The following is a 25,077-nucleotide window of genomic DNA, read 5'->3' as shown; positions in this document are numbered from 1 at the left end:
CCAAAGCTGCCTCTTTGAGAGGGTGATGGAAAGGAAGGGACTCAGGCTGGAAGCTGAAGATCAGCTTGCCTAGGCTACAGGGGAGGGAGTGGGCATGGCTTGTCTTTTAAAGAGACAGAGAAAACCATTACAAGCATTCATATATTGCTAAATGTCAGCATATCCAAAGATGCCGCAAGTCATCAAAGGTTTCTGCATGTAATAAGAGTTTCCAACTCCACAGAGCAAAACCTATACAATGAAAAAGAGACAATTCTGCCCCTGTACTTAGCAGGAACTCTTACCATTCCCCTTAACAGACAAAAGATTGTAGAAATAATAAAGTTAATATAGTCAGAAGTGATAAGAGCAATATCGTCACCACCTTGACCCAGCATGGGCTTACCCAACACTATACTCAAACAGGCAAAATACACTTGCAAGAGTGCAAAGTGTGTCCCCTAGAACAGAGCATAAAGCAAACCTCAATAATCATGGGATTGAAAGCTAGCTCTCGTCCTTGTCCAAGGCAGTGTGGAGATAAAGCTTTGAGTTCCCCGAGGCCAGTGAAGAGTGAGGGAATGGAGCTGAGGAGAACAGGCAGTCATGGGTGTCAGATATCAGATGTTGAAAGGTGGGAGGAGGGGAAGGAGGAGCCATTTACCTACTTGGACCCCAGCCCTCAGGCTCTGGCATCTTGCCCAGTCCAGGGTCATAGGGGAAGTGCCGCTGCCTCACTCAGATTGGCTAGGACACCAGTGCCCAGAATCTGGCCCCAGAACTTCCTGGTTCTCCCATTTATCTGCCTGATCCATGGAAACTTGTCCTCTTTGCTCTGGTCACAGAAGACGAATGTCTCACAAGGAGTGAAGTGTGGTCACTAAAAGGTAAGCAGCTTAGTTATGAGCTCAGATTTGGGGGTGGGGGTGACAGTAGCCGGAGCCCCCAGAAAGGGAAGGATGGCCAGAAAAGGTGGGCTTCCACTCTGACTTTGCTTTAGCTGTAGGTATCTGGCTGGGAGCAGTGACCCCAAAGCCAGTCTCAGGGACACCCAGCCACAGCTCTGTTTCTGGTAGCCAAGGTGACAGAAGGAAGGACTCAGGCTTCCAAGCCTGGATCCCCAACAGTGTGGCCAGCATTGTCAGGCTCTGGGTGGTGGAACTGGAAAACTTGTGTCCCAGGCTCTGATGTTTCCAGGGTGTTGCTCTTTCTCCTTTTAACAACTAAATGAATGAATGCTAATGGCAATGGTAGCTGTTCCTCTAGTCAGGAAGTAAACAGATGGTGGAGGCTGGAGGTGGGATTCGATGTACCATTCAAGAGATCCTGGCATTCCAGGACAGTCCTATACCCTGGCTAAGTCAGATCAGCTCAGTCTGATCTCTGCTTCTACCACTTTTTAGATGTAACCTTAACAACCTCCCCAGACCCCATTTTTCCCTTCTTCCCAATGAGAATGACAATAGGATCTACATGACATTGTTGTCAGGGTGAACTGGGGCCTTCATATAGCTTTGGCAACAGGCATTATTTTTCATTATGGGTGCAACAGCAGCCATGGACCTGAAGCCTTGTTTGAAGGGGCAAAGGCCCAGCTGATGGCAGCCAGAGAGGCTCTCTGACTTCATCCCACAGCGGGGAAATTTGAGGGAGAGTCTGGGCTTTCTGGTTGAGTGATTCCTTTTAATCTGTGAGGCGGGATCACAGGGAGGCCACCAGCCTTTGGGACTTATTGTTCTTCTCCTCTCAACCGAGAAAGGTATTCTCTGCAACCCTCCACTTCAGGCAAATGTGCAAGTTCAGGAGCCAACTAGACCTTAGATAAACCTTAGATAAACCCTCAGGCCTTGTAAGGATCACAAAGAGCTCTCAGTGCTTCACAGTGGTCAGGTGATGCCCAGCTCACCAACATTATTGTCCCCAGGTTAGAGATGAGGAAGCTGAGGTCGAGAGAGAAGGGAATTTTTGATGTCCCATATGGAGAGGGGACTGGTCTCTCAATCTGCAATCAGCCATCTAGAGCAGGCTTATGCACAACACCCAGATACTGAGCAGCCAGAGCAGGGAGGACAGGTGACAAACCCAGTGGTAATGACTGTTTTTTCTCTCCCTAGATGAGCATCACATGCCAGGTAAATGGAGCAGAAGTCCTTGGCTCATTTTGTCTTCTCCCCAGGCAGGGTACCAGCGGTCTCAACAAGGGCCAGGACAGTCCCCTGCCTTCCATAGCTGTGACTTCTGCTTGACCCTGTGGGTATGGGATGGGAGGGGAGATGGGAGGAAGGTGTCTCCCTATTTGGTGGATGTTAGAGAGAATGACCCCTGACCAAGGGCACAAGGACACAGAGATGCCCAGAGTCCTGTGGTGAGAGGTCACTTGTTGGTCTCATGTCCTTTAGCAATCCCTAATAGTGCCCCCCACTCTCTCTCTCCTCTGAAACCAAAGCTCTGGTAGAATCAGGGCACTGAAATCATCCTTCCAAGTTTCCAGCACCCTCTGTTCCCAGTAAAGATGAGAGACTAAACTGAATTTTTCAGTTTCATATATATATATGTATATATATCATATATATATATATATATCTCACAGTATTTATTTAGTACATGAGATGCAGGATGGTCACATGGACACAGGTTAGCTGTGTGTACTGTAGCAAGGTTTGACAGTCCTCAATTTCCTCCTGAAAATAAGAATCCTACATCTATCTTGAGAATGGTAGCAAGGCGTGAATGAGTGCATATTGGCTACTGAGGTTATTGGACTTGGGAAGGGGGTCTACCATGGTTCAGATCTCACTGAAGCTTTCCTGTTTCTTCAGGCCTACTTCTCAACCCAGGTACCTGCTGACACCAGAACCCAGTGTTGCTTGTAGGAATACCAAGATGGAAGACCGATGAGGGAGGAGATCCGGGAACCGGGAGAGGGAGGAGAAAAGAGTGGCAGGATTTGGGGATATGGGGATAACTGTGCGGAAGTCCCAATTGCTGCACAGTATGGGATCCTTAAGGGTGGCTCAGAGCAGGGTACATCTGTGGTTTTCAGATCTCTGGAGTCCCTTATGGATACGGAGGCAGGAAGCAGTGAAGACCTTCTGCCTAGGGCCCTACCCCAAGCCAGGTCTACCTATGTGATGAGCAGAATGACCCAGCTGTGCCTCTGCATCCACCCTGCAGTCTGTGCTATTTCTCCTCTTAGACCCTGGCTGGGGCATCCAGGACCTTGAAGTTCTTCTTCTCTGAGGCATTCATGGGTCAGCACTTCCAGGAGGTGGAGTTAGACAAAGGGGACCCTCAGCCTGGAGACCTCTTCCTGTTCAGGTTGCAGTCTCCTAAGGCACAGTGGCTTGGAGCCCACGTGGGTGTTTACTGCGGCCACGGAGAGATCATACACTTTGAGGGTGAGCGAAAACGAATTTGGTCAGTTATGGGGTGGGGACTGCCCTGGGATGAAAGTGTAGGTCTCTGAAAGGGGGAGGGGCAGCCCAGGGGTGCGACTTCAGTTTGAGGAAATGCCAGCTCCTGTTTGCACTGCCCCCCCCCCACCATCCCCACAGGCAGGACCTCCAGCAGCCACACCGGACTACAGACGCTTCTGGGTTACTGTGAAGGTGTGGTGTGCAAACAGGGTCACCGGGCACTGCAGCGTTCTCGAAGGCTCTGGCGAGTGCTTCGCAGACGCCGCCGCATTGACCCTGAGGAGCTGGAGCGCCGGGTGCGAGAAGCTATGGACAGCGATCCTCCTCCCTACCATCCTACCAGCAGCAACTGTGTGCACTTTGCCCTGAACCTGCTGGGCATGGACTCAGTAAGCTCCTCTCCTCTACCTGCACATCCCCATCCCAGCCCCGAGTTTGCTAACAAATGCCAACCTGCTCCAGCAAAACTCATTCAGATCAGGTTCCTCTAAACTGCAGGTCTTCACTCTGGGCATCCAAAACACCCCAGAAACAAATCATTGTGCCTACTTGTTAAAGTTACACACTAGGAAGCCCCTTTGAGCCCCTTGCCAGGCCGGCCTAAAGCCCCAGTTTTTAGATCCTGGTCAGACATATTTACAGAATACTACCAACCTCCTGCCCTGGTGCTAGCCCAACCCCTCATTCTTCTTCCTTCAGTAGAACTTTCTGGAAGGATACACCAAAACCAAGTTCTCAGCACAAAGGGGAATTATTTACCACAGAGGGACAAAGGCAAGGGATAGGAGACAAGGGAGAAGGGAAAAAGGGGCAAAGGAGAAGGGAAAGAGATATTTCCCCAGAGGAACAAAGGACTGCTTTTGGATAAAGTGGAGGCAGATGTGGCCCATAGGCAGATGGCAGCTTATGTGGGAAAAAGGGCAACCCCTTGTTAGGATGAGTTGGCTTGCTTTGATTGGGTATGTTAATTAGGGTCGACAAAAGGGCCTTTTGATTGCTGAGTTTAAATATTTTGATACCGGACCTTGGTGGTCAGCCTTAGGGAGATGAAGTGACATATCCTCGGTGGCTAGCTTAGGAACATAATCTAACAGTTCAGCAGGGTGAGGGAACGGGGGAGGACAAGACCAGTCAGCCTTGTTTGCCATACTGGGCCCACCAGAGAGAGCCCTTTACCTCCAATTAACCCAAAGTCCAGCTTTCTGAATTCCACCCATTTCAAAGCAGCCCACCAATTCTGATCTCGGAGTTTTGAGAATCCCAGTTCTACAAATCAAGACAGCCCTTGGGAAGTCTTCCAGCCTCCAAGCCTTACCAGGGATTCCAACCACTCAGCCCTATGCTCCAAACCCTAGCCCAGAGAGATGTAACCCACACATCAGCCTAGCTCAGGGCTTTCTCCCCATCCAGACCTGTTCCTTCCTTGCTTCCTTCTCTCTCTCTCTCCCCCTGCCTCCCTCCCTCCCTTGGGTCCTGGGAGCTGAGCTCCAGGAATCACGATGCCCCTGAGACCCGGAGGTTAGACTAGACCCTAACACAGTCCGTTACTTCTCCTTTCCCTCCTAGATGTCAATGGACATGGACTTAACCATGGATTAATGTGACCTTGGGCCCTACTGAGCGAGCCAGAAGAGGCTTCAGAAAGAATCATTAAAGTATTTTCTAAAACCTAATTAAGACGTTAGATGTCCTCTCTACTTCATCTGGAATTACTCTGCTCCCAGAATGCCCTTGTGCTTGTTTCCTGGGTCAGCCCGCCCTTAAATTCCACTCCTTCCAGGAAACTGCTAAACTTCTCACATAGTAGGCAGGTTGTCCCCAGAGGGATTTGGACCGTGTGAAAAATGAGGCTGGAAAGGTACCATCTCTAATTCTCCAAGGCCGATGTTTCAGTCAGTGCCTTCTTTCAGAGTACCCCCTTCCTTCACTGCGTGGGTGGGCGGACCCTTGGAGGTCAGGTGATCAGGGTTGGCGACAGGAGGTCCACAGCCCTCCCAAGGCTGTGCTGTCATCATCCAGCAGCCTGGTTCACTGTCAGACCTGCAGGTGCTTGCAGTTGCTTTCAGTGCGGAGACGTGGGTGACAGGAGGTTCTGAGAGACTGGAGCGGGGCAGGCGCTGTTCCTCCTCCCGGTGAGCTCACCCCAACCCCCGCACTCTGCGGTGGTACTGGTGCCTTTAAGAATCTCAGAATGCAGCCCTGATTGCTGAATCGGCGCGCAGCCTCCGCCGCGCAGATTGCAGCTTGCTGAGCTAGGCCTGCGTCCCCTGCCTCGGCCATAGCCTAGCCCAGCCGCTCACTCGCCCCGCAGCGCAGACCCATGTCGGCCGCCCCAGCCTACAGCGAAGACAAGGGCGGCTCGGCCGGCCCCGGGGAACCGGAATATGGCCATGACCCGGCGAGCGGCGGGATCTTCTCCTCCGACTATAAACGGTGAGCTAGGGAAGCGCAGGCCCCGAGGCGGGCTATGCGCGGGCACCATGGACAGCGCCCGGGAGGCCCAGGACTGGAACTATAGGCTCGGTGCAGGGTAGCCTTAAGCGACCCAGAGGACCCGAGGCTGGTGAGGGAGGGGCCGGCCAGACGGGGTTCTCAAGGAACAGCTGCCCCTATATCCCTGCTTTGCAGCCTTTATTCACTGGTTGAGTTGATTCAAGGAGAAAATCAAAACAAAACCCTAAACCCAACACCGTGGGGGAGGGGTCTAAATTCGTGAACTGGAGTTTTAGTCTGGACTGCTCCAGGAAGCCAGCTCAGGCTGTAGACTGAGAGATTGGTTCCTCCTACAAATTCATTCCCCCCATCTCCCACCTCATTCTCCCTCTCTTCCCCAACCCACCCCTCGCTGCGTTGTGATTCAGCCCTGCTTGTCTAAAGTATGGTTCAGCCCCTGACCTCTGACTCACTCATTTATTCGTTCATGAATTCAATAGCAATCATTTATTAGAGGCCTACCGCATAGACCTGCTCATCATGCAATACAGCAGTGAACAGGAGACCACAGATTGCTCTAAAGGAGCAAGAATGAAGCAGCTTCTAGGGTCAGCAGGGGAGTGTGAGGCTGGTTCCATTTTAAGAACTCATAAGAAATGGGCCTGGGATCTCAGGGAAATGACCACACAATCCAAAGCACTAGGGGCTTTGGATTCTGCAAAAATTGTCTTCTGCAGGGGGATTCGGGCAGGCACGCGCACCTAGTGGGAGTCCCCCTGGGTTTTTACTACCAATGAAAAGATGACCCTGTTTCTCACTCTGGGTGGGCAGTGCTAGGCCTCACAGCTTAGGTGGCTGCTGACTACATGGAACTCTGTGCAACTGATAAAGTGTAATTTTGAGAACAGGGTACGGCTTTTTTATTTATGGGTTTTTTGTTTGTTGGTATGTTGTGTTTTGTTTTGAGATCGACTTTCTGTGAGTCCCTGGCTGACTTGTGTAGCAGGAATTATAAAAACCCAGAGATAAAAATCGGAATTCAACCTAAAAGTCAGAAAAGCAAAGCAGCCAGGCCACTAGAGATGTCTTACTGCCACCAAGGCTGGGCAACCGTCAACAGACTAAGCCTCTCTTAACTCAATCAGTAGAGCATAAGACTCTTAATGTCAGGGTCGTGGCTTTGAGCCCCATTTTGGGTAACAAAAGTAGCATGAGTAATAAAAACCCGAGACAAAAATTGGGGTTCAACCTGGAAACTAGTACAGCAAAGTAGTCAAGTCACTGAAGAAGTTGTACCTCTACCAAGGCTGGGCAACCACAAACTAAGCAGACTCAACCTCTCTCTCCTCTCATTTCCTATTCCCTCTAGTGCTTGGATTAAGGGTGTAGACCACCATCACCTAGGTTTGTTTCTGCATTGATCTTGTGTAGCCCAGGGTGGCCTTGAACTCACAGAGATCCATACGACTCTGTCTCCCAAATCCTGAGATGAAAGGTGTGTGTCACCTTTGCCTCTGTTCTTCACACAAGATTTATTTATCAAAAGAAATATTATAGACCACTACAGTCCTGGAACTCACTCTGTAGACAGGCTGGCCTCAGGCTCACAGATCTACCTGTCTCTGCCTCCCGAGTGCTGGGATTAAAGCTCTGTGCCAACACCACCTGCCACAGGATGCAGCCTTGGGCACACACTTTAATCTTAGACAAATGTTAGGCTATGAGTCTGTTCAGAATTCACCGCTCCCAGGGCTGCAGGAGTCTGCTGAGAAGAGGAAACCTGAGACAAAGGAAGGAGATGGAGCCTGGAGCCTGTGCGTGTGCAAAAAAAGAAAGAAAGGAAGGAAGGAAGGAAGGAAGGAAGAAAGTGATCTGAGTTGAGCAAGAGACAAGGGAAAATGTTAATTAGAGTTGAGTGGCTGGGCATGAGGCCGGACTAAAGCTAAGCTGTTTAAACCTGAGGTCTCAACTGGGTCGGCTAACTGAATGTAGCATTCACAAAAAAGTTTGGCAGCAGTAAAGAATTCTGAACACAGAAAACCTGAAATGAATTCAAAATCAAACACATAACAGAACTGGGGAGTTCCTGGCCTGTGCTGCCTACTGTGACTTCACCGCAGCTGTGACTCCAAACAGAACATCACATGCTGCAACTCTGACCTGATCACACCACACACTGACAGCGCCTGACACACCTTGGTGCACACTGGAGACTCTCCCTGGAGACTGACATGCCATGAACCACAGCATTTTCAATTGTGCATACAAAAATCTCTGCTTTTACAGAAACATAATGGTTTAATTACAGAACTGGGGACTTCTGACATGGTCCTACCCTTACCCTTATTCTTCAGCATGGATCAAGTCAGTGTGTCTTTGGATTTAGTTTTACATAAGCAAGGACATACGTGTCATTCGTATGCAAATTTACTTTAGTCCCAAGCGGTAACATTATTTGCGGTAAATATCTGCTTTTGTTATCTTGTTATTATTTTTATGTGTATGTGTGTATATATGCATATGAAGTGTATGTGTGTGTTCTATGTGCACATGTATGTGTGGGTGGGCATACCAGCACACTACAGGGAGATATCCTCCTTTGTCACCCTCAGCCTTGTTCTTTGATGCAGGGTCTCTCACTGAACTGAGCTCGCAGATTTCCTCTGGGCTGGCAGCCAGCCATGGCCCAGAGAGTCTGCTCTCTCTGTGCACTCTCAGTGCTGGGTTAGAGGGGTGAACAGGACCATGTCTGGCTTTACATGAGTGCTGGGATCTGAACTCTAGTCTTCTGTGCCAGCACTCTTCATTGCTGAGTCATCTCCCCAGCCCCAAAGAACTGTTGTAATTTCTTTTGGACTGGTTGCCAGTAAATGCTTGATGCGTGTGCCTGCTTTAGATCCCTGCAGACAGAGTCATGTAAAAATTTCTCAGGTGCAAAGCTGTGCTCAGTAGAAATGTTAAGATGTCCTGACCTACACTAGGGAGACAGGGGGACATAAGGGCTTTCTTTCCTATTGCTTTGATCAAACATCTGACAAAAGCAATTTAAGCAGGGGTTTATTTTAGCTCATGGGCTGAGGATATATGTTGGGAAAATATGATAGCAAGGGTTTGAGGCTGGACATAGGACAACTTCAATCATGATGCCAAGAAGATAAATGAATGCTGGGCTTCATATTCTCTCTCTCTCTCTCTCTCTCTCTCTCTCTCTCTCTCTCTCTCTCTCTCTCTCTCTCCTGCTGTAATTCTTTTAAATTGATTATTTTTATTTTATGTATATGGGTATTTTGCATGCATGCTTGTCTGTGAACCACACATATGCCTGGTGTCTGTGGAAACCCCTGAAACTGGAGTTACAGACACCTGTGAGCTGCCAAGGGATGCTGGGGATAGAACCTAGGTTGTCCGGAAGAGCAGTCAAAACTCCTAACCACCAAGCTTTTTACAGCCCCTACTTTTATTCAGTCAGGCGCCCCAATCATGGGAAGTTGCTCCTTACTCTTAGGATGGATCTTCCCATGTCTATTGGAGCCATCTAAATATTCCCTCACAAGACAAGCCTGCAGGTTTGGTGTTTCTTTAGATTATTCTACATCCTACAAACTCACATTCAAGATTAACTACACAAACTGGCTTTGGAAGGACTGATGAATGAGAGCCTGGGCCAGAGTGAGCAGGGGTGTATGAGATTCCTAGAGAGAAGGGAAACACCGTTCCCAGGAAATTTCCCATTTAGTTATGGCTATGAGATTTGGAGTGAAAACAGAAACTCTTCCCCTGACCCTCTCATGTGCCCAGAGACTGGGATGGGCTCAGTCCCTGTCCCCAGCCATCTGTACCTCCCGTGGCTTTGCTGCTGAGCTCTGAGAGGGAAACCAGAGCCTCCCACCTGGCCAGTGTCTTGTTACTGAGTTTCAGGGCGGGCCTTCTGGTGGCAGTGGGCATGACGAGCAGGTCTCAGCTGGCTGCCAGCTCAGTACTCTCTTGGAGCTGGACCTGATGCCCGATGCAGCGATTCCTGCAGCTCCCCGGGACCGTAGTGAGGCCAGGGGCCAGTGGGGCTGAGCAGGAGGAGGCTTCCAGTCCTGTGCTTGGTCCTGAAGGTGGGCCCCCACCCTGGTACCAGGCCCTGAAGCCTGAGGAGCTTCGGTGGCTGCAGGCTCCTGAGGAAGACACGACCCCAGAAACATCGATAGAAGGACCTTGCCCTGAGGTTGGCCAAGGCCAGACCCAGAGCCAGCCATTAAGGTACAGAACATCCTGCCTCTGCCCTCAGAGAACCGAGGTCAGGGAATGGGTGGCTGCTACTTTCAGCCCAGCTCCCTGTTTAACCTCCTTGGTAGAGCAGCACCAGGCACATATTCAGGCTCCAGGCTTGAGAGGCTTCAGGTAGAGATCATGGGACACCTGAGGGTTGAGAGTATGACTAAGTGAGATAAAGAAACTCTGAGCAGAGGGAGCGGGTGAAACATTCAAGGCTTTAAGGCCCATCTTGACTGCCCTACCCCCAAGCCCTGGCTGGAGTAGGCTCAGGATAAGGTTTGGGGACAGAAACGAACACGGTCCAAGTTTGATCAGCCTCTCTGGGTGTGTTGACCGTGACTTGGGGAGGGAGCCCCGTGGTCCACTGAGGGGTGAGTGGATGTGTCTGATCCCAGTGTCATGTTTGATACACTGGAGGGCTCTAGCCACAGTAAGGAGAGTCTGCTAACCCAGAGTAGGTCAGGGGTCAGGTCAGAATGAGTGCAAGGTAAAGGGATCTGACTGGGAAGTGAATATTTCATGATCTCGGGGCATTGCTGTGTTCCTCTCCCTTCCTCTGCCTCCTGGGAATGTGAAGCCAGTGGGAGCAGTGGGAGCAAAAGAGGGATGGGGTCCATCACGCTCCAGGAGGAGAAAGGACAAAAGCCACCTCACTCCAAGAGGCATCATGTGGGTTGTGGGCATTTGAAGATCAATTCTGCCAGCTCTGTTTTACACCCTCTGTCTCTCCCTTCTGCCAAGAGCCTAAAATGCATTACCAGTTTTGTGGGTGGGATGGCCTAGGGTGTGTGCTTTTGACAGGGGCCTGAGACATTTGGGGCATGGCAAGGACACCCACGTGTGAAGCAGTCAGCTTCTAGGGAACACTGACAGTTAAGGAGACTGGCCTGCTCTGTCCACTGTAGGCCATTGCCCTACCCCATACCACACCAGGCTGGGCCTCAGGCAGTCAGAGGATCTCCTCATCTGTCTTGAAGTCTCCTGGCCATTCTGGTGAATGAGCTTGGACTAATCAAATTTTTCAAGGTTGTATATGTATTGTATATGGCTGTGGTGACTGTGAGGGGCCTGTGTATGTCTATAGGATAGCATGGGGAGTATGGAGTGGTCTCTTACGGCATATATCTGTAGGTGTGTAGTGAAATGTGTCTGGGGGTTTGTGCCTTGAGAGTGCGTCTGTGGAAGGGTGTTGAGTTGTTTTGTGTATATTTGTGTGAGCGTGTGTGTTTCCCTGGGGTTTGTGGGTATGTGTCTGCAGTTTCACACATATGATTATGTGTGTCTGTGAGGGATGTGTGTGCGATATGGCTCTATCTCTGGGGTACAGGTAGACCCACAGGAGTGGACGTGTGTTTGTGGGACATGTGGGCGGTACTCGTATGTGAGTTAAACATGGAGTGTCTATTTTAGGGATAGAACAGTGCACACTGACACGTGGGGAAAGCTGGTGCCCACCTCAGCTCCCAAGACTCTAAGTTATGCCAGTGACTGAGCAGAATTGTTTGTGCTTCTGCCCACACCTCGGCTCAACACCCGAGTGACTGGTAACCAGGTCTGTGTCTGGGAGTGTTGTGGGACATGAACAGATACAGATTCACCCCAGATGTGGCACCAGAGACAGACCAGAGAAACAATCCTACCTAAGTCCAGCGCAGGGAGCCAGGGTATTCCAGGAGTATGGGTGAACAGCTACCCACAGGAGCCTGAATGACTCAAAGGTAGCTGGGTCATCGAAAAATCCAGTCCAGCATGGGTGACAGTTCCCAAAAGCCGTATCCCTGGGGCTCCCTGCATATTTCTGGGTAGGCTTGTGGAAGAGTCTCCTCTCTCCAAGATGGTTACCTCTGCACAATTATAGGGTGGGGCCTGGTGAATCCTATTTCCTGATCTTATAATTTTCATATACTTCCTGAGTCTTACAAGTCTGCCATCAGGAAGTAGTTTCTTTAAGAAATAACTCCCCTTATGGTAGTGAGAGGGACAAAGTGGTTGTCTTATGGTCTTTGCTTTAAGATCACCAAAAATATTTTGGTCTTGGGGGGCACCCAGGAAAGGGTACTTTGAGCTAACATGAGCAGGGCTGGATGCATTCTGTCCATCATCTGCCATCTAGCAAGGGCCTCTGTGTTCTAGAAGGCATCCTTTTTCTACTTTGCTTTTCTGTCAAAAATCTTTTCTGAAAAGACATTTCCCGTGTACATATGTATGTGTTAACTTGGGTGTATGACAGTGCTTGTGTGTGTGTCATGCACATGTGCATATGGAGGCTGGGTGAGGAACGAAGCTTCCTAAAGTTCTTGGGACATGGGTTTCTTTTTTTTTTTTGTTTGTTTGGTTTTTTTGTTTTTTTTTTTTTTTTTTCGAGACAGGGTTTCTCTGTAGCTTTTTTAGAGCCTGTCCTGGAACTAGCTCTTGTAGACCAGGCTGGTCTCGAACTCACAGAGATCCACCTGCCTCTGCCTCCCGAGTGCTGGGATTAAAGGCGTGCGCCACCACCGCCCGGCGGGACATGGGTTTCTTAGTGCTCCTATCCCTCCTCGTTTTTTTCTGTTAGGCTCACACACGTGACTGGGACATGTGTAAGGAGATTCTCTTTCTCATGATGTAGGTCACTGATTTCTCTGTCTCAACAGCAGACACATTGGCCCCTCTCCCAGGACTGGACGTTGTTTATAGATGTTTTATTTTGCTCAGTAGTGTTTTATACCTTCATAAATGGCCACCCAATGCTAACTAATAGGACTGACTTTGGACAATGAGGCCATCCATGGAATCTTTGGGAGTTGTCTGGTTCTTGGAGTAATTTTGGTCCATAAGGCCAAGACCTGCAAGCATGCTTGACATGGGGAAAAGAGCATCATACTCTTCTTTTCTTTGTGTGTGTACGGAGGCACTATGCAGGCGCACATGTGTGTGTGTGTGTGTGTGTGCCAGATACCTACCCTGTGTTCCTCAGGAACTGCCCACTTTGTTTATTTGAGGCAAGGCCTCACCCACTGGTTTCTGGCTCTCACTGTTTTGATGAGGTGGACTAGCAATCAAGCCCCAGAGATCCTCCAGTTTCTGCCTCCCCAGTACTGGAATCACAAGCAGTTGCCACCGTGCCCTGCTTTTAATGGATGCTGGGAAGCAATCTCAGGTCCTCACGCTCGCATGAAAAGCACATAATGACACATCTCCCTGGTCTCCTACCCTTGTCTGATACCCAGTTCCTCTCCCTTGGTTCCTCCCATCCATCAAGCTAGGCCTTCTCTCTCTACCCCAACCTTTCCTTTGTCCCTTGGCCCTTGAATTTTGTTGTTGTTGTTGTTTGACTGGTTTGGGTTTTGAGACAGGGTCTCACTGTGCAGTGATGGCTGGCCTGGAACTCATAGAGATCCACTTGCCTCTGCCTCTTGGGTGAGGATTAAAAATGTGTGCCCCATCGTGGGTGGTTTAGTTTTCTATGGCCGAAGTAAGAAAGAACCACAAGCTGGGTTACTTATTGGGAACAGGGTCTCCTGGTCCTCCTGTCTCCTATTCCTGAGCCTGGGATGTTCCACTACGCACAGTTTAGGTGGGAATCAAACCCAGAACTTTGTGCAGCTAAGCAAGCACCCTAACAGCCGAGCTTCATCTCAGATCCTAGAATAGAAACTCTGTTTCAGCTCAGAAGGCCTAAAGTCTACAATCAAGGTGTTAGTGTGGTAGCTAGGGTTTCTACTGCTGTGAAAAGACACCATGACCATGGCAACTCTTATAAAGAAAATATTTAATTGAAGGTGGCTTGCTTACAGTTTCATGAAGGCATGGCAGTGTGCAGGCAGCCGGGCTGGAGCCCAGAGTGCTACATCTTGTAAGAAACAGGAAATCAACTGTCACACCGAATGAAGTTTAAGAAAAGAGACCTCAAAGCCCGCCCCCACAGTGACACATTTCCTCCAACAAGGCCACACTTCCCAGGAGTGCCCCTCCCTTTGGGGGCCATTTTCTTTCAAACTACCACAGTTAGTTAGCAAGGTCATGTTCCCTAGAAACCCAGTGGGGAATCCTTCTGGCTTGCTGGCTATCATCGATGTTTGTTGGCTTACAGATGGAAATCTTCAGTCCTGTGTCTTTTACAGTATTTCCTTTGTGACTCACCTTTTTAAATGGGATTCCAGGGGATCCGGGTGTGATGGTATAGGCTAGTGATCTTAGCACTCCAGGAGCTGAGACAGGAGACTCATCAGGCTGAGGTAAGGGTCCAGCCTGGGCTCTAAAGCAAGATCTGTCTCAAATTGAACTAACAACAACAACAACAACAAAGGCAGGAGACATATTGGACTAGGGAGCCACCCAACTGTGGCTTCATTTTACTTCAGTACAGGTAGTCCCCACCTTAATGACGGTTCATCCTGAGAGCGTTTGACTTTACAGTGCTGTGAGAGTGATGTGCATCCACAGAAAGTACTGTGCATCCACAGAAAGTACTGTGCATCCACAGAAAGTACTGTGCATCCACAGAAAGTACTTGGAGTTTTTTTCTTTTCCCAGGCTAGTCATGTGCAGTGTGGTACTTGAGTGTTGTGCCCGTGTGTCAGCTAATATAAGCCTTCCGGCAACATTGAAGATGATCCAGGCTATCCTGTGATGTTTGGTAGTTGAAGTGTATTAAATATATTTTCATCTTTATACGCTCACTTTATAGTGGGTTTATTGGGACACAGTGCCACCATAAATCAAAAAACATCTGTTATTCCATATTTATATATATGGGGGTACAGGTGTGTGTGTGTGTGTGTGTGTGTGTGTAAGTCAGAGGTTATCCGTGGGTGTCATTCCTCAGGAGCCATCACCTGATTTTCTTTTTCAGACAGGGTGTCTCACTAGGACCCGAGGCTCACACCTTAGCTAGACTGGCTGCCCCATGAGTCCCAGAAACTTCCTGTCTTCACCTCCCCAGTGCTGGGATTACGGGTACTTTCCGCTCCACTCAGCTTTTATGTGGGCACTGGAGAGTGAACAGGCCCCTAGGTTTACAGGGCAAACACTTCAGTAATTGAGCTATCTTCCCAGCTCACATCCTTGACAAATCAGTTTCCAAAAATTCTAAGGCGCTGGGGGTTAGCACTTCAACATCCTTTCTTTTAGCCAGGGAATACTACCCAATCCATAACAATGGCTGGCCCACAAGTCTCTCCTGAACCCCTAATCCGGAGCTTACCCTTTCCCACTCCCCACCTGTATCCATCCTCTGGCTCTGGTCCCTCCTTGGACTGGACTTAGCCTGAGTCCTACCTGGACACTGGTGATCCATGCCCCACCCTGCTCCTTATCTGACCGTCTGTGCCTCCCACCAGGCACGATGACCTGAAACAGATGTTGGACACCAATAAAGATTCCCTCAAGCTGGAGGCCATGAAGAGGATTGTGGCAGTAAGAGGGGCTTCCCATGGGTGATGGGCGTGGCTGTCCCAGAGCAGCAACCCTGGGTATGTATCAGACTTTGCCCTAACCAGTGCTCCGCCCCCTCCCCTTTTATTTTCCTCTTTGATCCCAACTCACAGATGATCGCCCGGGGGAAGAACGCCTCAGACCTGTTCCCCGCCGTGGTGAAGAATGTAGCCTGTAAGAACATAGAGGTGAGCGCTGCCCACAGGCGCCCATCCCAACCCAGGACTGAACTCAAAAGCTGGGCTGAGGGCAAGGAAGGAAACTATTTAACCCTTGGGGGATCGCCCTGCTCAAGCTGTCCCTGACCCAGAAGACACAGTCCTTATGTCCCTGAACTGGATGTCAATCAGGGGAGAGGGCTGGGGACACACTTAAGGCTGCTGTCTCCTACTGGACAAACTTGACCCATGAACCATAGCTGCATGTAAGGGTGGTAATGGCATCCCGGGCGGTGAAGGTGCTACCCCCTGCTGGGACACCAGTCAGGACACCTGCTCTCTCCTAGGTGAAGAAGCTTGTCTACGTGTACCTGGTCCGATACGCCGAGGAGCAGCAAGACCTGGCTCTTCTGTCCATCTCTACCTTCCAGCGTGGCCTAAAGGTCAGAGGTCTGCATAGGGTCTGTGCATCATTGGAACTATATCCATGAATGTCGTGTAGGCTCTGGAGAGCTCTTCCCACTTGCTAAAGCAGGAAAAGTCAGGTTCAGGGGAGAGCAAAGGACCAGTGAAGCCTAAGCAGGTAGAAGCCAGACTTAGAAAGAATTTGAGATAGGAACTAGGTGCCCAGATCCCATGTCACTGCCCCTGAGATGCCTGTGTGGCTATAACTCGACAACAGACTGGATCCTATGTAAAGAAGAAAGGATGGCTGGAGAGATGACTCAGCAGCCCTTCCAGAAGATCCGGGTTTATTTCCTAGCAACCACATGGCAGCTCACAACTGCCTGAGAGTCTAGCACCCTCACACAGACATACACGCAGCCAAAACACCAATGCGTATAAAATGAAATAAAGGTTTATCCATCTCACAGCCCTGGAAGCTGGAAGGTCCACGGCTATGAGGCACATATGGCGAGGGCTTTTTGGCTCTTCAGAGTCCCAAGGTGACACAGGGTATATATCGCATGGTGAGAGGGACACATACAAGAGACAGTGCCATTCTTAAGGCATTAATCCGCCCATCCAGAGCCCCCCTGACACAGCCAGTTCTTAAAGGTCCCACCTCCCAAAGTTGGTCTTAATACCTCCAGGTAGGGATTACGTCTCAACTGAAATTTTAGTGGGTTTATTTTTTTAATATATATTTATTTACTATAGATATAGTACTCTGTCTGCATGTGTGCCTGCAGGCCAGAAGAGGGCACCAGATCTCATTACAGATGGTCATGAGCCACCATGTGGTTGCTGGGAATAGAACTCAGGACCTCTGGAAGAGCAGCCTGTGCTCTTAACCGCTGAGTCATCTCTCCAGCCCCCTTAGTAGGTTTATTTTTTAACAGCAGGCTGCCTTTAGTATGAATCACTTGGGCCCCTGACACTGGAGACTCTCGGTCCTTACCTCTACCCATAAAGGGACATGAATTGTGACTTACGTCAGACACTTGGCAGACATATGGCAGTCTGTCAGGGGGAATTCTGATGGCAGGAGCCTCTCACCCTGGGCAGTGGAGCCTCGGCAGTGACAGGCTCTCTTGGTTCTGGTGCCTGTAAAGATCAATGCCATGAGGAACCTTTTTACCTTCAGTCTGCAATGGAGGACAGAGGTTTGGTTGAGGAGCAATGAGAAGACCAAGTGTCCCATGCAGGAGATTGCTTTCCCCTGGGAGGCTGGCTGCTGAGGTCACTGCAGAGGACCGGAAGCACCTGCCAGAAGGGACCCTGGGAATCCCATCCTCTGTGCGTTCTGTACAGCTGGTGATTCTAGAGCTGAGCGAAACCGGTCTTTCTTCTGTTCGCACAGGGGAGTCACTGTCGTGTCTCAGATGCAGAGTATTGAAAAAACAATCGCCCCTTAATTACCCAGATCACATCTATTCCTGCGGAATGACATCTGAGCCAGACAGAAACTGAAATCACCTAAATGGAGGGACAGTGGAAGAGTCAAGTCCTCTAAGACAGGGCAAACACCCTCACTATTTAAGCTGTGAATATCCCTCCCCCTTTTCCTTCTATACAGAGCCTAGATTTGAATTCATGAGCTCATGCGAAAGTCTCTCTTGGTGCTTTGCTGGTTAGTTTAAGATTCCCCCAGTGAGAGTGCAGGCAGCGTCCTCTCTCCATCAGACTTTCTTTTTAAAGCTCTGGTTATGACTTCTTCTGCCCTTTCTTTCTCCACATTCAGTTCAGGTTTCTGCAAGAGGGTTTTAGAAGCACAACTCATCCTTTCATAGCCCAGCAATTCTGGAGGTCGCTGGGCAGGCTGAGAACCAGCTGCTGACCTCTGGGGCTCAGCTCTGGTTTACTGTGCTGGGCTCATAGAAGGGATGGCAGCCTGTTCTTAGGACAGGGGAGGAAGCATGGTTACTCGTATATGTGTTAACTAGTAAATAGCTTGAGTGTCTTCTTTACTGTTTTTTTTTTTTTTTTTGTGTGTGTGGGGGGGGGGCGTGCTTTTGTTGTTGTTTTTTGAGACAGGGTTCCTCTATGTAGCCCTGGTTGTCCCGAAACTAGATCAGATTGGCTTCTATCTCACAAAGATCCCATCTGCCTCGGCCTCCCGAGAGCTGGGATTAAAGGTGTTCACCACTGCCACCTGGCCTAGTTTGGGTGTCTTTATGTCATGCAAATACTAGACGGACCCTACAAGTCAAAAGTATGGGCTTCATCTCAGACTAGCAAGTAATCTTTTGTTTGAATCAAGGTTTAATTATTTTATAAATGCTATTCTGAAACTGTAGCACAAATTTTGCATTTTCTTGTTTTCTACAATCTGTCCCTTCTCCCGCCCCTTAAGAAAATCTGGGCTTAGGACTCTCGGAGAGATGGCTCAGCAGTTAAGAGCACTGACTGCTCTTCCAGAGATCCTGAGTTCAATTCGGAGCAACTACATGGTGGCTCACAACCATCTGTAATGAGATCTGGCGCCCTCTTCTGGCCTGCAGTCATACATGCAGACAGAACACTAAAATAAACAAACAAACAAACAATCTTTAAGGTCTGGAAAGATGGCTCAGAGGTCCTGAGTTCAATCCCAAGGACCTACATGACAGCTCACAATTGTAACTCCAGTTCCAGGGAACCCAACACCCATGGCAAAACACCAATGCACATAAAAATAAAGTTAAATAAACAAAACATAAAAAACCTGGACTCATTTGGCCCAAATAAATGCAAAAATTAAAAAATCAAAACACAAAAGTCTAGAACAGTTGTCAGCAAACTGTAAAATGTTCAAATAGTATTTAGGGCTTGTGGGCTCTAGTGTCTCAACCAGGCGATTGCTGGATTTTGTGTTAAAAATGGACATAGTTATATTCCAACAAATATTTATTTTAAAAATAGGCATCTTACTAGAACTGTCCTGAGGTCTGTGCCTAGCAGTCTTTGCTGCTGAACGTCTCCGACACATCGCCAGTAATCAGGACCACACTCCTTCGTAAAGCCATATGCCCCACCTCTTACCCTAACTTAAGACAATTACAATGGCTCTCGTCTTTCTTTCTTTCTTTCTTTCTTTCTTTTTTTCTTTCTTTCTTTCTTTCTTTCTTTCTTTCTTTCTTTCTTTCTTTCTTTCTTTCTTTCTTTCTTTCTTTTTTTTTTGGTTTTTCAAGACAGGGTTTCCCTGTAGTTTCTAGAGCCTGTCCTGGAACTAGCTCTTGTAGACCAGGCTGGCCTCGAACTCAGAGATCCGCCTGCCTCTTCGTGTTTGTTTCTTAACCATTATATTGAAACTTATATTAAAACTTCTATAGCTATAATTCTTTTGTTTTTGTTGTTTGTTGATTTTTGAGACAGGGTTTGTCTGTGAAACCGTTCTGGCTGTCCAGGAACTTTGTAGGCTAGGCTGGCCTTGAACTCACAGAGATCTGCCAGCCTCTGCCTCCTGAGTGCTGGGATTAAAGGCGTGCACCACAACTGCCTGTCTTATAATTATAATTTTAAAAAATGGGTTTGAAGTATAGTCAAGACGCTGGGTTCAGTCACTAGAATCCCAAATAATATCCCATGTTCATAAAAGGCCTAATTAATGTCATGTTATACCAGCACAAGCACAGTTTATCACACAAAGTCTCCTGTGTATCTCCTATACTTTTCACAAATATATATATATGATTTTTAAAAATCATATTTTTATTGACTTTTTTGTGTGTAAGTACACGTCAAGGTCAGAAGATCTCTTTCCACCATGTGGATCCCAGGGATGGAACTCACGTGTTTGGTGGCAAGTGCTTTAATCTCACTAGCCCATGTGTTTGTTCTTTTACTGCCTAGTTATGCATTCCTAAATGATGAAATACTGTTTTTTTTTAAATGGACTCATAATATAAACAGAGTTTTCTTGTTTTGATTACTGTGTTTGGGCCTGACTTGGGCCATTGTGTATGCCCGGGTTCTCTTTTTATCAGCTAACCTGAAGCCATGTTTCTGTTTGTTTTTCTTTTCTTTTTCTGTTCAGCACTTCTCTGTCAACCCTGTGGGTGGCAAAGAGATAATCTAGACTTCTTCGGCATTCTGTGGGATTGCCTGTGAAACACTGTTTTATTTAATTAGTTTCACAGACTCGTACTCTAATCCAGGATCCAGTATTCGAATCCAGGATCCAGTATTCGAATCCAGGATCCAGTACTCTAATCCAGGATCCAGTACTCGAATCCAGGATCCAGTACTCGAATCCAGGATCCAGTACTCGAATCCAGGATCCAGTACTCGAATCCAGGATCCAGTACTCGAATCCAGGATCCAGTACTCGAATCCAGGATCCAGTACTCGAATCCAGGATCCAGTATTCGAATCCAGGATCCAGTACTCCTCTAATCCAGGATCCAGTACTCTGCCTCCTGAGTACCTAGGCCCTCCAACCTCCAACTTGCTAGACAAGCATTCTGCCACTATGCTACATCCTCAGCACACACAGACAGACAGACAGACAGACAGACACAGACACACACACACACACACCACCACCCTTTTCCTTTCAGTGTTTTGAGACATGGCCTTGCTTGAACTTGCTCTTCAGTACAGGCTAGCCTGGAACTTCCAAGTCTCCTTCTGTCTCCCGAGTGTTCAGGCTCTAAATCTGCACAATCATATCGGGCTCATGGGCTTTTTATTTTTGTTTACTTTAGAACACAGTTTTGCTAAGTTTTCCAGGGTGGCCTCAAACATTCAGTCCCGCCTCGGCTTCTCTGGTTAACTGGGACTTCATGCAAACACCACCACACCCAGTGCAAAGCTCTGAATTTTAATTTTGTCCCTTAACTTTGTGTCTTCCTCCGCATAGTTTCTTTTGTATTAAAACTGAGTTTATCTGGGCCAGGGCATCAGCTTGGAGTGTGTGGTATATATTGTTTCCAGGATATCAATGTTTTGTTAATAAATCTTTCCTAGCTAGGTTTTATTAAATTATGAATGCATAGAACTGTTTAGTCATTCAGTATTTTTCTGTCTTACTTTGGAAGATCCTGAAAGCAAGGAGAAAAAAATTTAACACCCTTCATGTGTTAAAACTTTATGTAACTCATGTGCAAAAAACCTTAACACACCTTCATGTGACTATGATGACAGAGATAAAATATGCCCAAATACTGCTCCTAAGATGCTCACATGATGATGTGAACCCAAAGACCTACATCAAGGGTGGCAATGCAGGAAGTGTTATGAGAGACTCCCAGAATGCCTTGCTGAAATCAAAAGTCACAGTGTTAATATCTACCAGTTTAATTTCCTCTTCCAAATTGAAAACAGTTGGTTTTTCTTGTCCCTATGATTGTTTTCTTTCTTTCTTTCTTTCTTTCTTTCTTTCTTTTTTTTTTTTTTGGTTTTTCAAGACAGGGTTTCTCTCTATGATTGTTTTAAAAAGAAAATGGTAAAATAAAGCAGGCCAGTTTCTTTAAAAATGAATTTATTTATTCACTTATTTTACATCCTGGCTGCAGCTTCCCCCTCCATCCTCTCCTCCCAGTTCCTCTCCTTCTGTCCTCCCCCACCCCATTCACTCCTCCACTCATTTCTATCCAGAAAAGGGCAGTTTTCCCACGAATATCAACAAAATATGGTATTTCAACTTGAAGTTTTTTTTTTTTTTTTTTTTTTTTTTTTGGTTTTTCGAGACAGGGTTTCCCTGTAGTTTCTAGAGCCTGTCCTGGAACTAGCTCTTGTAGACCAGGCTGGCCTTGAACTCAGAGATCCGCCTGCCTCTGCCTCCCGAGTGCTGGGATTAAATGCGTGCGCCAAGTAAGTCTTATATATAAGGCTGGGCAAGGCAACCCGGTATGAGGAGTAGGGTCCCATAAGCCAGTAAAAGAGTAAGAAACAGCTCCTGCTCCCACTGTTAGGAGTTTCACAAGAGGACCATGCTATACTACTGTAACATACATGCACAGTGCCTAGGTCAGTCCCATGTAGGTTCCCTGGCTGTCAGTTCAGTCTCTGTGAGCACCTATGAGCCTAGGTTAGTTGATTCTGTGAGTTTTCTTGTGGTGTCTTTGACCCCACCCCACCCCACCCCACCCCACCCCATACCCCCATCTCCTACAATCCTTCCGCACTCCCTCTTCTCCAGGATTCCCAGAGCTCCACCTAGTGTTGGGCTGTGGGTCTGCATCTGTTCCCATCAGTTGCTGGATGCAGCATCTCTGATGACAACTGGGCTAGGCACCCATCTGGTCACAGGAGATGCCAGTTCAGCCTATGTATCTGCTGTTGCTAGGAGTCTCAGCTGGGGTCAGCAGCAGGCCAGGCTGTAATGGCTGATGTGGTGCAGTGTGTCTAAGAAAACACAGCTCCTGCTTTTTAAATCAATGCTTTTAAACCACACCACTAAAACTCAATTCCAAAATTTGCCAGGCATTACCGTCATTTTCACACCTGGTTTTGTGGCTCTCCTTCTCCAGCTGGGCAATCAGGGTGACATCTGTCTTCCTCTACTGCTGTTGTCTACCATTCTGCAGGGTTAGTGTCTGTTTACAGCATGGCTCTCAACCTTCCTACGGCTGTGACCCTTTAACATGGTTCCTCATGTTGCGGTGACTCCGACCATAAAATTATCTCTATCGCTACTACATAACTGTAATTTTGCTACTGTTATGAATCATAATGTAAACATCTGCTCTGCAGGATATCTGATGCGTGACCCCCGTGGGTCATTCAACACCCCAAAGTGCTTGTGACCCACAGGTTGAGAACCGCTGGTTTACTCCCACTGTGGGAAGACAGTGCTTAGATCTGAGACCAAAGCAGGAGAGTGCACGCTGTTAGCAGGCCTGTATGGGACCATCTGAGTAGGAGAAGCCTACACACGGGTTTTACATACTGGAGAAGAAGGGCGGCCTTTGACAGGCTTCTGGGGGAGAGGTGTGGCAAGGTGAACTGTGGACCAACAAGACTGCATTTCCTGCCACACGCTGCGGGTGTAGACAGATGCTGGCTCCTGAGAAAGAGTGCTGAAATGTTCTACCCTTTCCCAAACCAAGACGCTCCGTGTCAGGGTTTAGCATCCAGAGCCAAGAGGTGCCTCCCCCCCCCCAACACACACACCAAAAGTTTTGTTTGCTAAAGCTTTTCCTGGTGAGAGGCAACACACACACACACAAACCCATCTGCTCACTCCAGATAGGGAGCCCACAAATGACCAAAGTATGGACACCAAAGTCCAACTGTGTGAACCACTGAGTTTCACTGGGTCACCTACAAGGAGTATGGATGAGGGGTCACTTGCAGGAGCACAAATGACCTTAGTCAGCTGCATTACCAAGGACCCCAGCATGGGTGACAGCTCACAAAGCTGGGAACCTGGAACACACTGCACAGCCCTGCAGGCAGCTCAGCAAGTGGGAGAGTGTCCTTTCCAAATGACTCTGGTCTAAACCTCTTCCAGGCAGCTGGGCGGTTTCTGTTTCTCCTGGGCAGCTTGGCTTGGCTGAGAGTCGATTTTGCAGCTTAGCTCCTCTGGTCCTGGCAGCTTCCCTTAGACTGAGCCGGCTCTCAGCTTGTACTATTTACTCGGGTAGAGAATGTGGTCAGTTTCAGGGTCTTCTTGAATATATGGAGCTTCTCTACAGGATGGAAGGTTTCAGTCTCAGAGGAATCTGTTTCAGGACATCAAGGTTCTTAACACAAGCTAGCATGCCCCCTCCCCCCCCCCCCCCCACGCAGGGATGCAAGATCTGGTAGTAGTAGGCAGAGATTAGTGTCTTGTTGTCTTCCCATTAGGCGATCTAATGCCCTCTCAGGTCTTTATCTCCACTTCTGTCCTTAGGATCCCAACCAGCTGATCCGTGCCAGTGCCCTCCGTGTCCTCTCTAGCATCCGTGTGCCCATCATAGTGCCCATCATGATGCTAGCCATCAAGGAAGCTGCCTCGGACATGTCACCCTACGTTCGGAAAACAGCTGCTCATGCCATCCCCAAACTTTACAGGTCTGTCCCCACCTTTGCCCTTCGTCCTCCAGTGTCCTCAGTTCACCCATGACCTCACCGTGATCATGCACGCTGCTACTCGTCTGGAGTAAGACAGTTTAGGGATCCTATAAACACAGGGCGAAGGTGGGGGCTCACGTCTCTTGCTGAGCGGGCCTGTGTGCCTGAGGTTTGCCTGGCTGGGGACGCTGTTGGGAAGCATTGGGGACTGGAAGGGACATCTTCCCCACCATTGTTTCGCCCCCAGTTTGGACTCTGATCAGAAGGACCAGCTGATAGAAGTCATTGAGAAGCTCCTGGCAGACAAGACCACGGTGAGTGCATTATGGGAAGACCGGACAGAAGCTGGTACTAGTTCCTCTGCCTTTCCCATTCACAACCTCTTACCTTGCTTCCCCAGCTGGTGGCGGGCAGTGTAGTGATGGCCTTTGAGGAGGTCTGTCCGGAGCGCATTGACCTGATTCACAAAAACTACCGGAAGCTCTGCAACCTACTCATTGACGTGGAGGAGTGGGGCCAAGTCGTGATCATCAGCATGCTCACGCGCTATGCGCGCACACAGTTCTTGAGCCCCACGCAGAACGTGAGTTCTAGGATGCAGTCCGGCGGAGGGGAGGGAAGTCACCCCGGGAAGGCGCCCAAAGACCCAGCCTTGTCCCTTGCAGGAGTCCTTGCTAGAGGAGAACCCCGAGAAGGCCTTCTATGGCTCCGAGGAGGACGAGGCCAAAGGTCCGGGTTCGGAGGAGGCAGCCACGGCCGCGCTGCCGGCTCGCAAGCCATATGTTATGGATCCAGATCACCGGCTGCTGCTGCGCAACACGAAGCCGCTGCTGCAGAGCCGCAGCGCCGCTGTGGTCATGGCGGTGGCGCAGCTTTACTTCCACCTGGCGCCCAAGGCGGAGGTGGGCGTCATCGCCAAGGCGCTGGTACGCCTGCTGCGCAGCCACAGGTGCGGGAAGCCCCGCCCCTTCGCTGCCCGAGCCCATGCTCAT

The 25,077-nt window shown here is 48.8% G+C and overlaps 1 protein-coding gene and 1 pseudogene across 1 annotated transcript in view; both read left to right on the top strand.

The window, feature by feature from the left end:
* Positions 1 to 1,956: 1,956 nt before the first annotated feature.
* On the top strand, positions 1,957 to 4,994 carry LOC119802500 (annotated as a pseudogene).
* A 721-nt stretch (positions 4,995 to 5,715) lies between these two features.
* Positions 5,716 to 25,077, top strand: part of Ap3b2 (adaptor related protein complex 3 subunit beta 2) — a 35,222-nt gene continuing 15,860 nt past the window's right edge. The window contains 8 exon segments of the mRNA XM_042056063.1: positions 5,716 to 5,828; positions 15,413 to 15,488; positions 15,620 to 15,694; positions 16,012 to 16,107; positions 23,925 to 24,085; positions 24,333 to 24,399; positions 24,486 to 24,668; positions 24,751 to 25,034. Coding sequence (XP_041911997.1) covers positions 5,716 to 5,828; positions 15,413 to 15,488; positions 15,620 to 15,694; positions 16,012 to 16,107; positions 23,925 to 24,085; positions 24,333 to 24,399; positions 24,486 to 24,668; positions 24,751 to 25,034 — 1,055 coding nt within the window.

This window comes from Arvicola amphibius, chromosome 12 (genome assembly GCF_903992535.2).
Source record: "Arvicola amphibius chromosome 12, mArvAmp1.2, whole genome shotgun sequence".
NCBI lineage: Eukaryota > Metazoa > Chordata > Mammalia > Rodentia > Cricetidae > Arvicola > Arvicola amphibius.
Note: the sequence above shows the minus strand (reverse complement) of the source record. Positions and strands in the feature narration are given on the sequence as shown.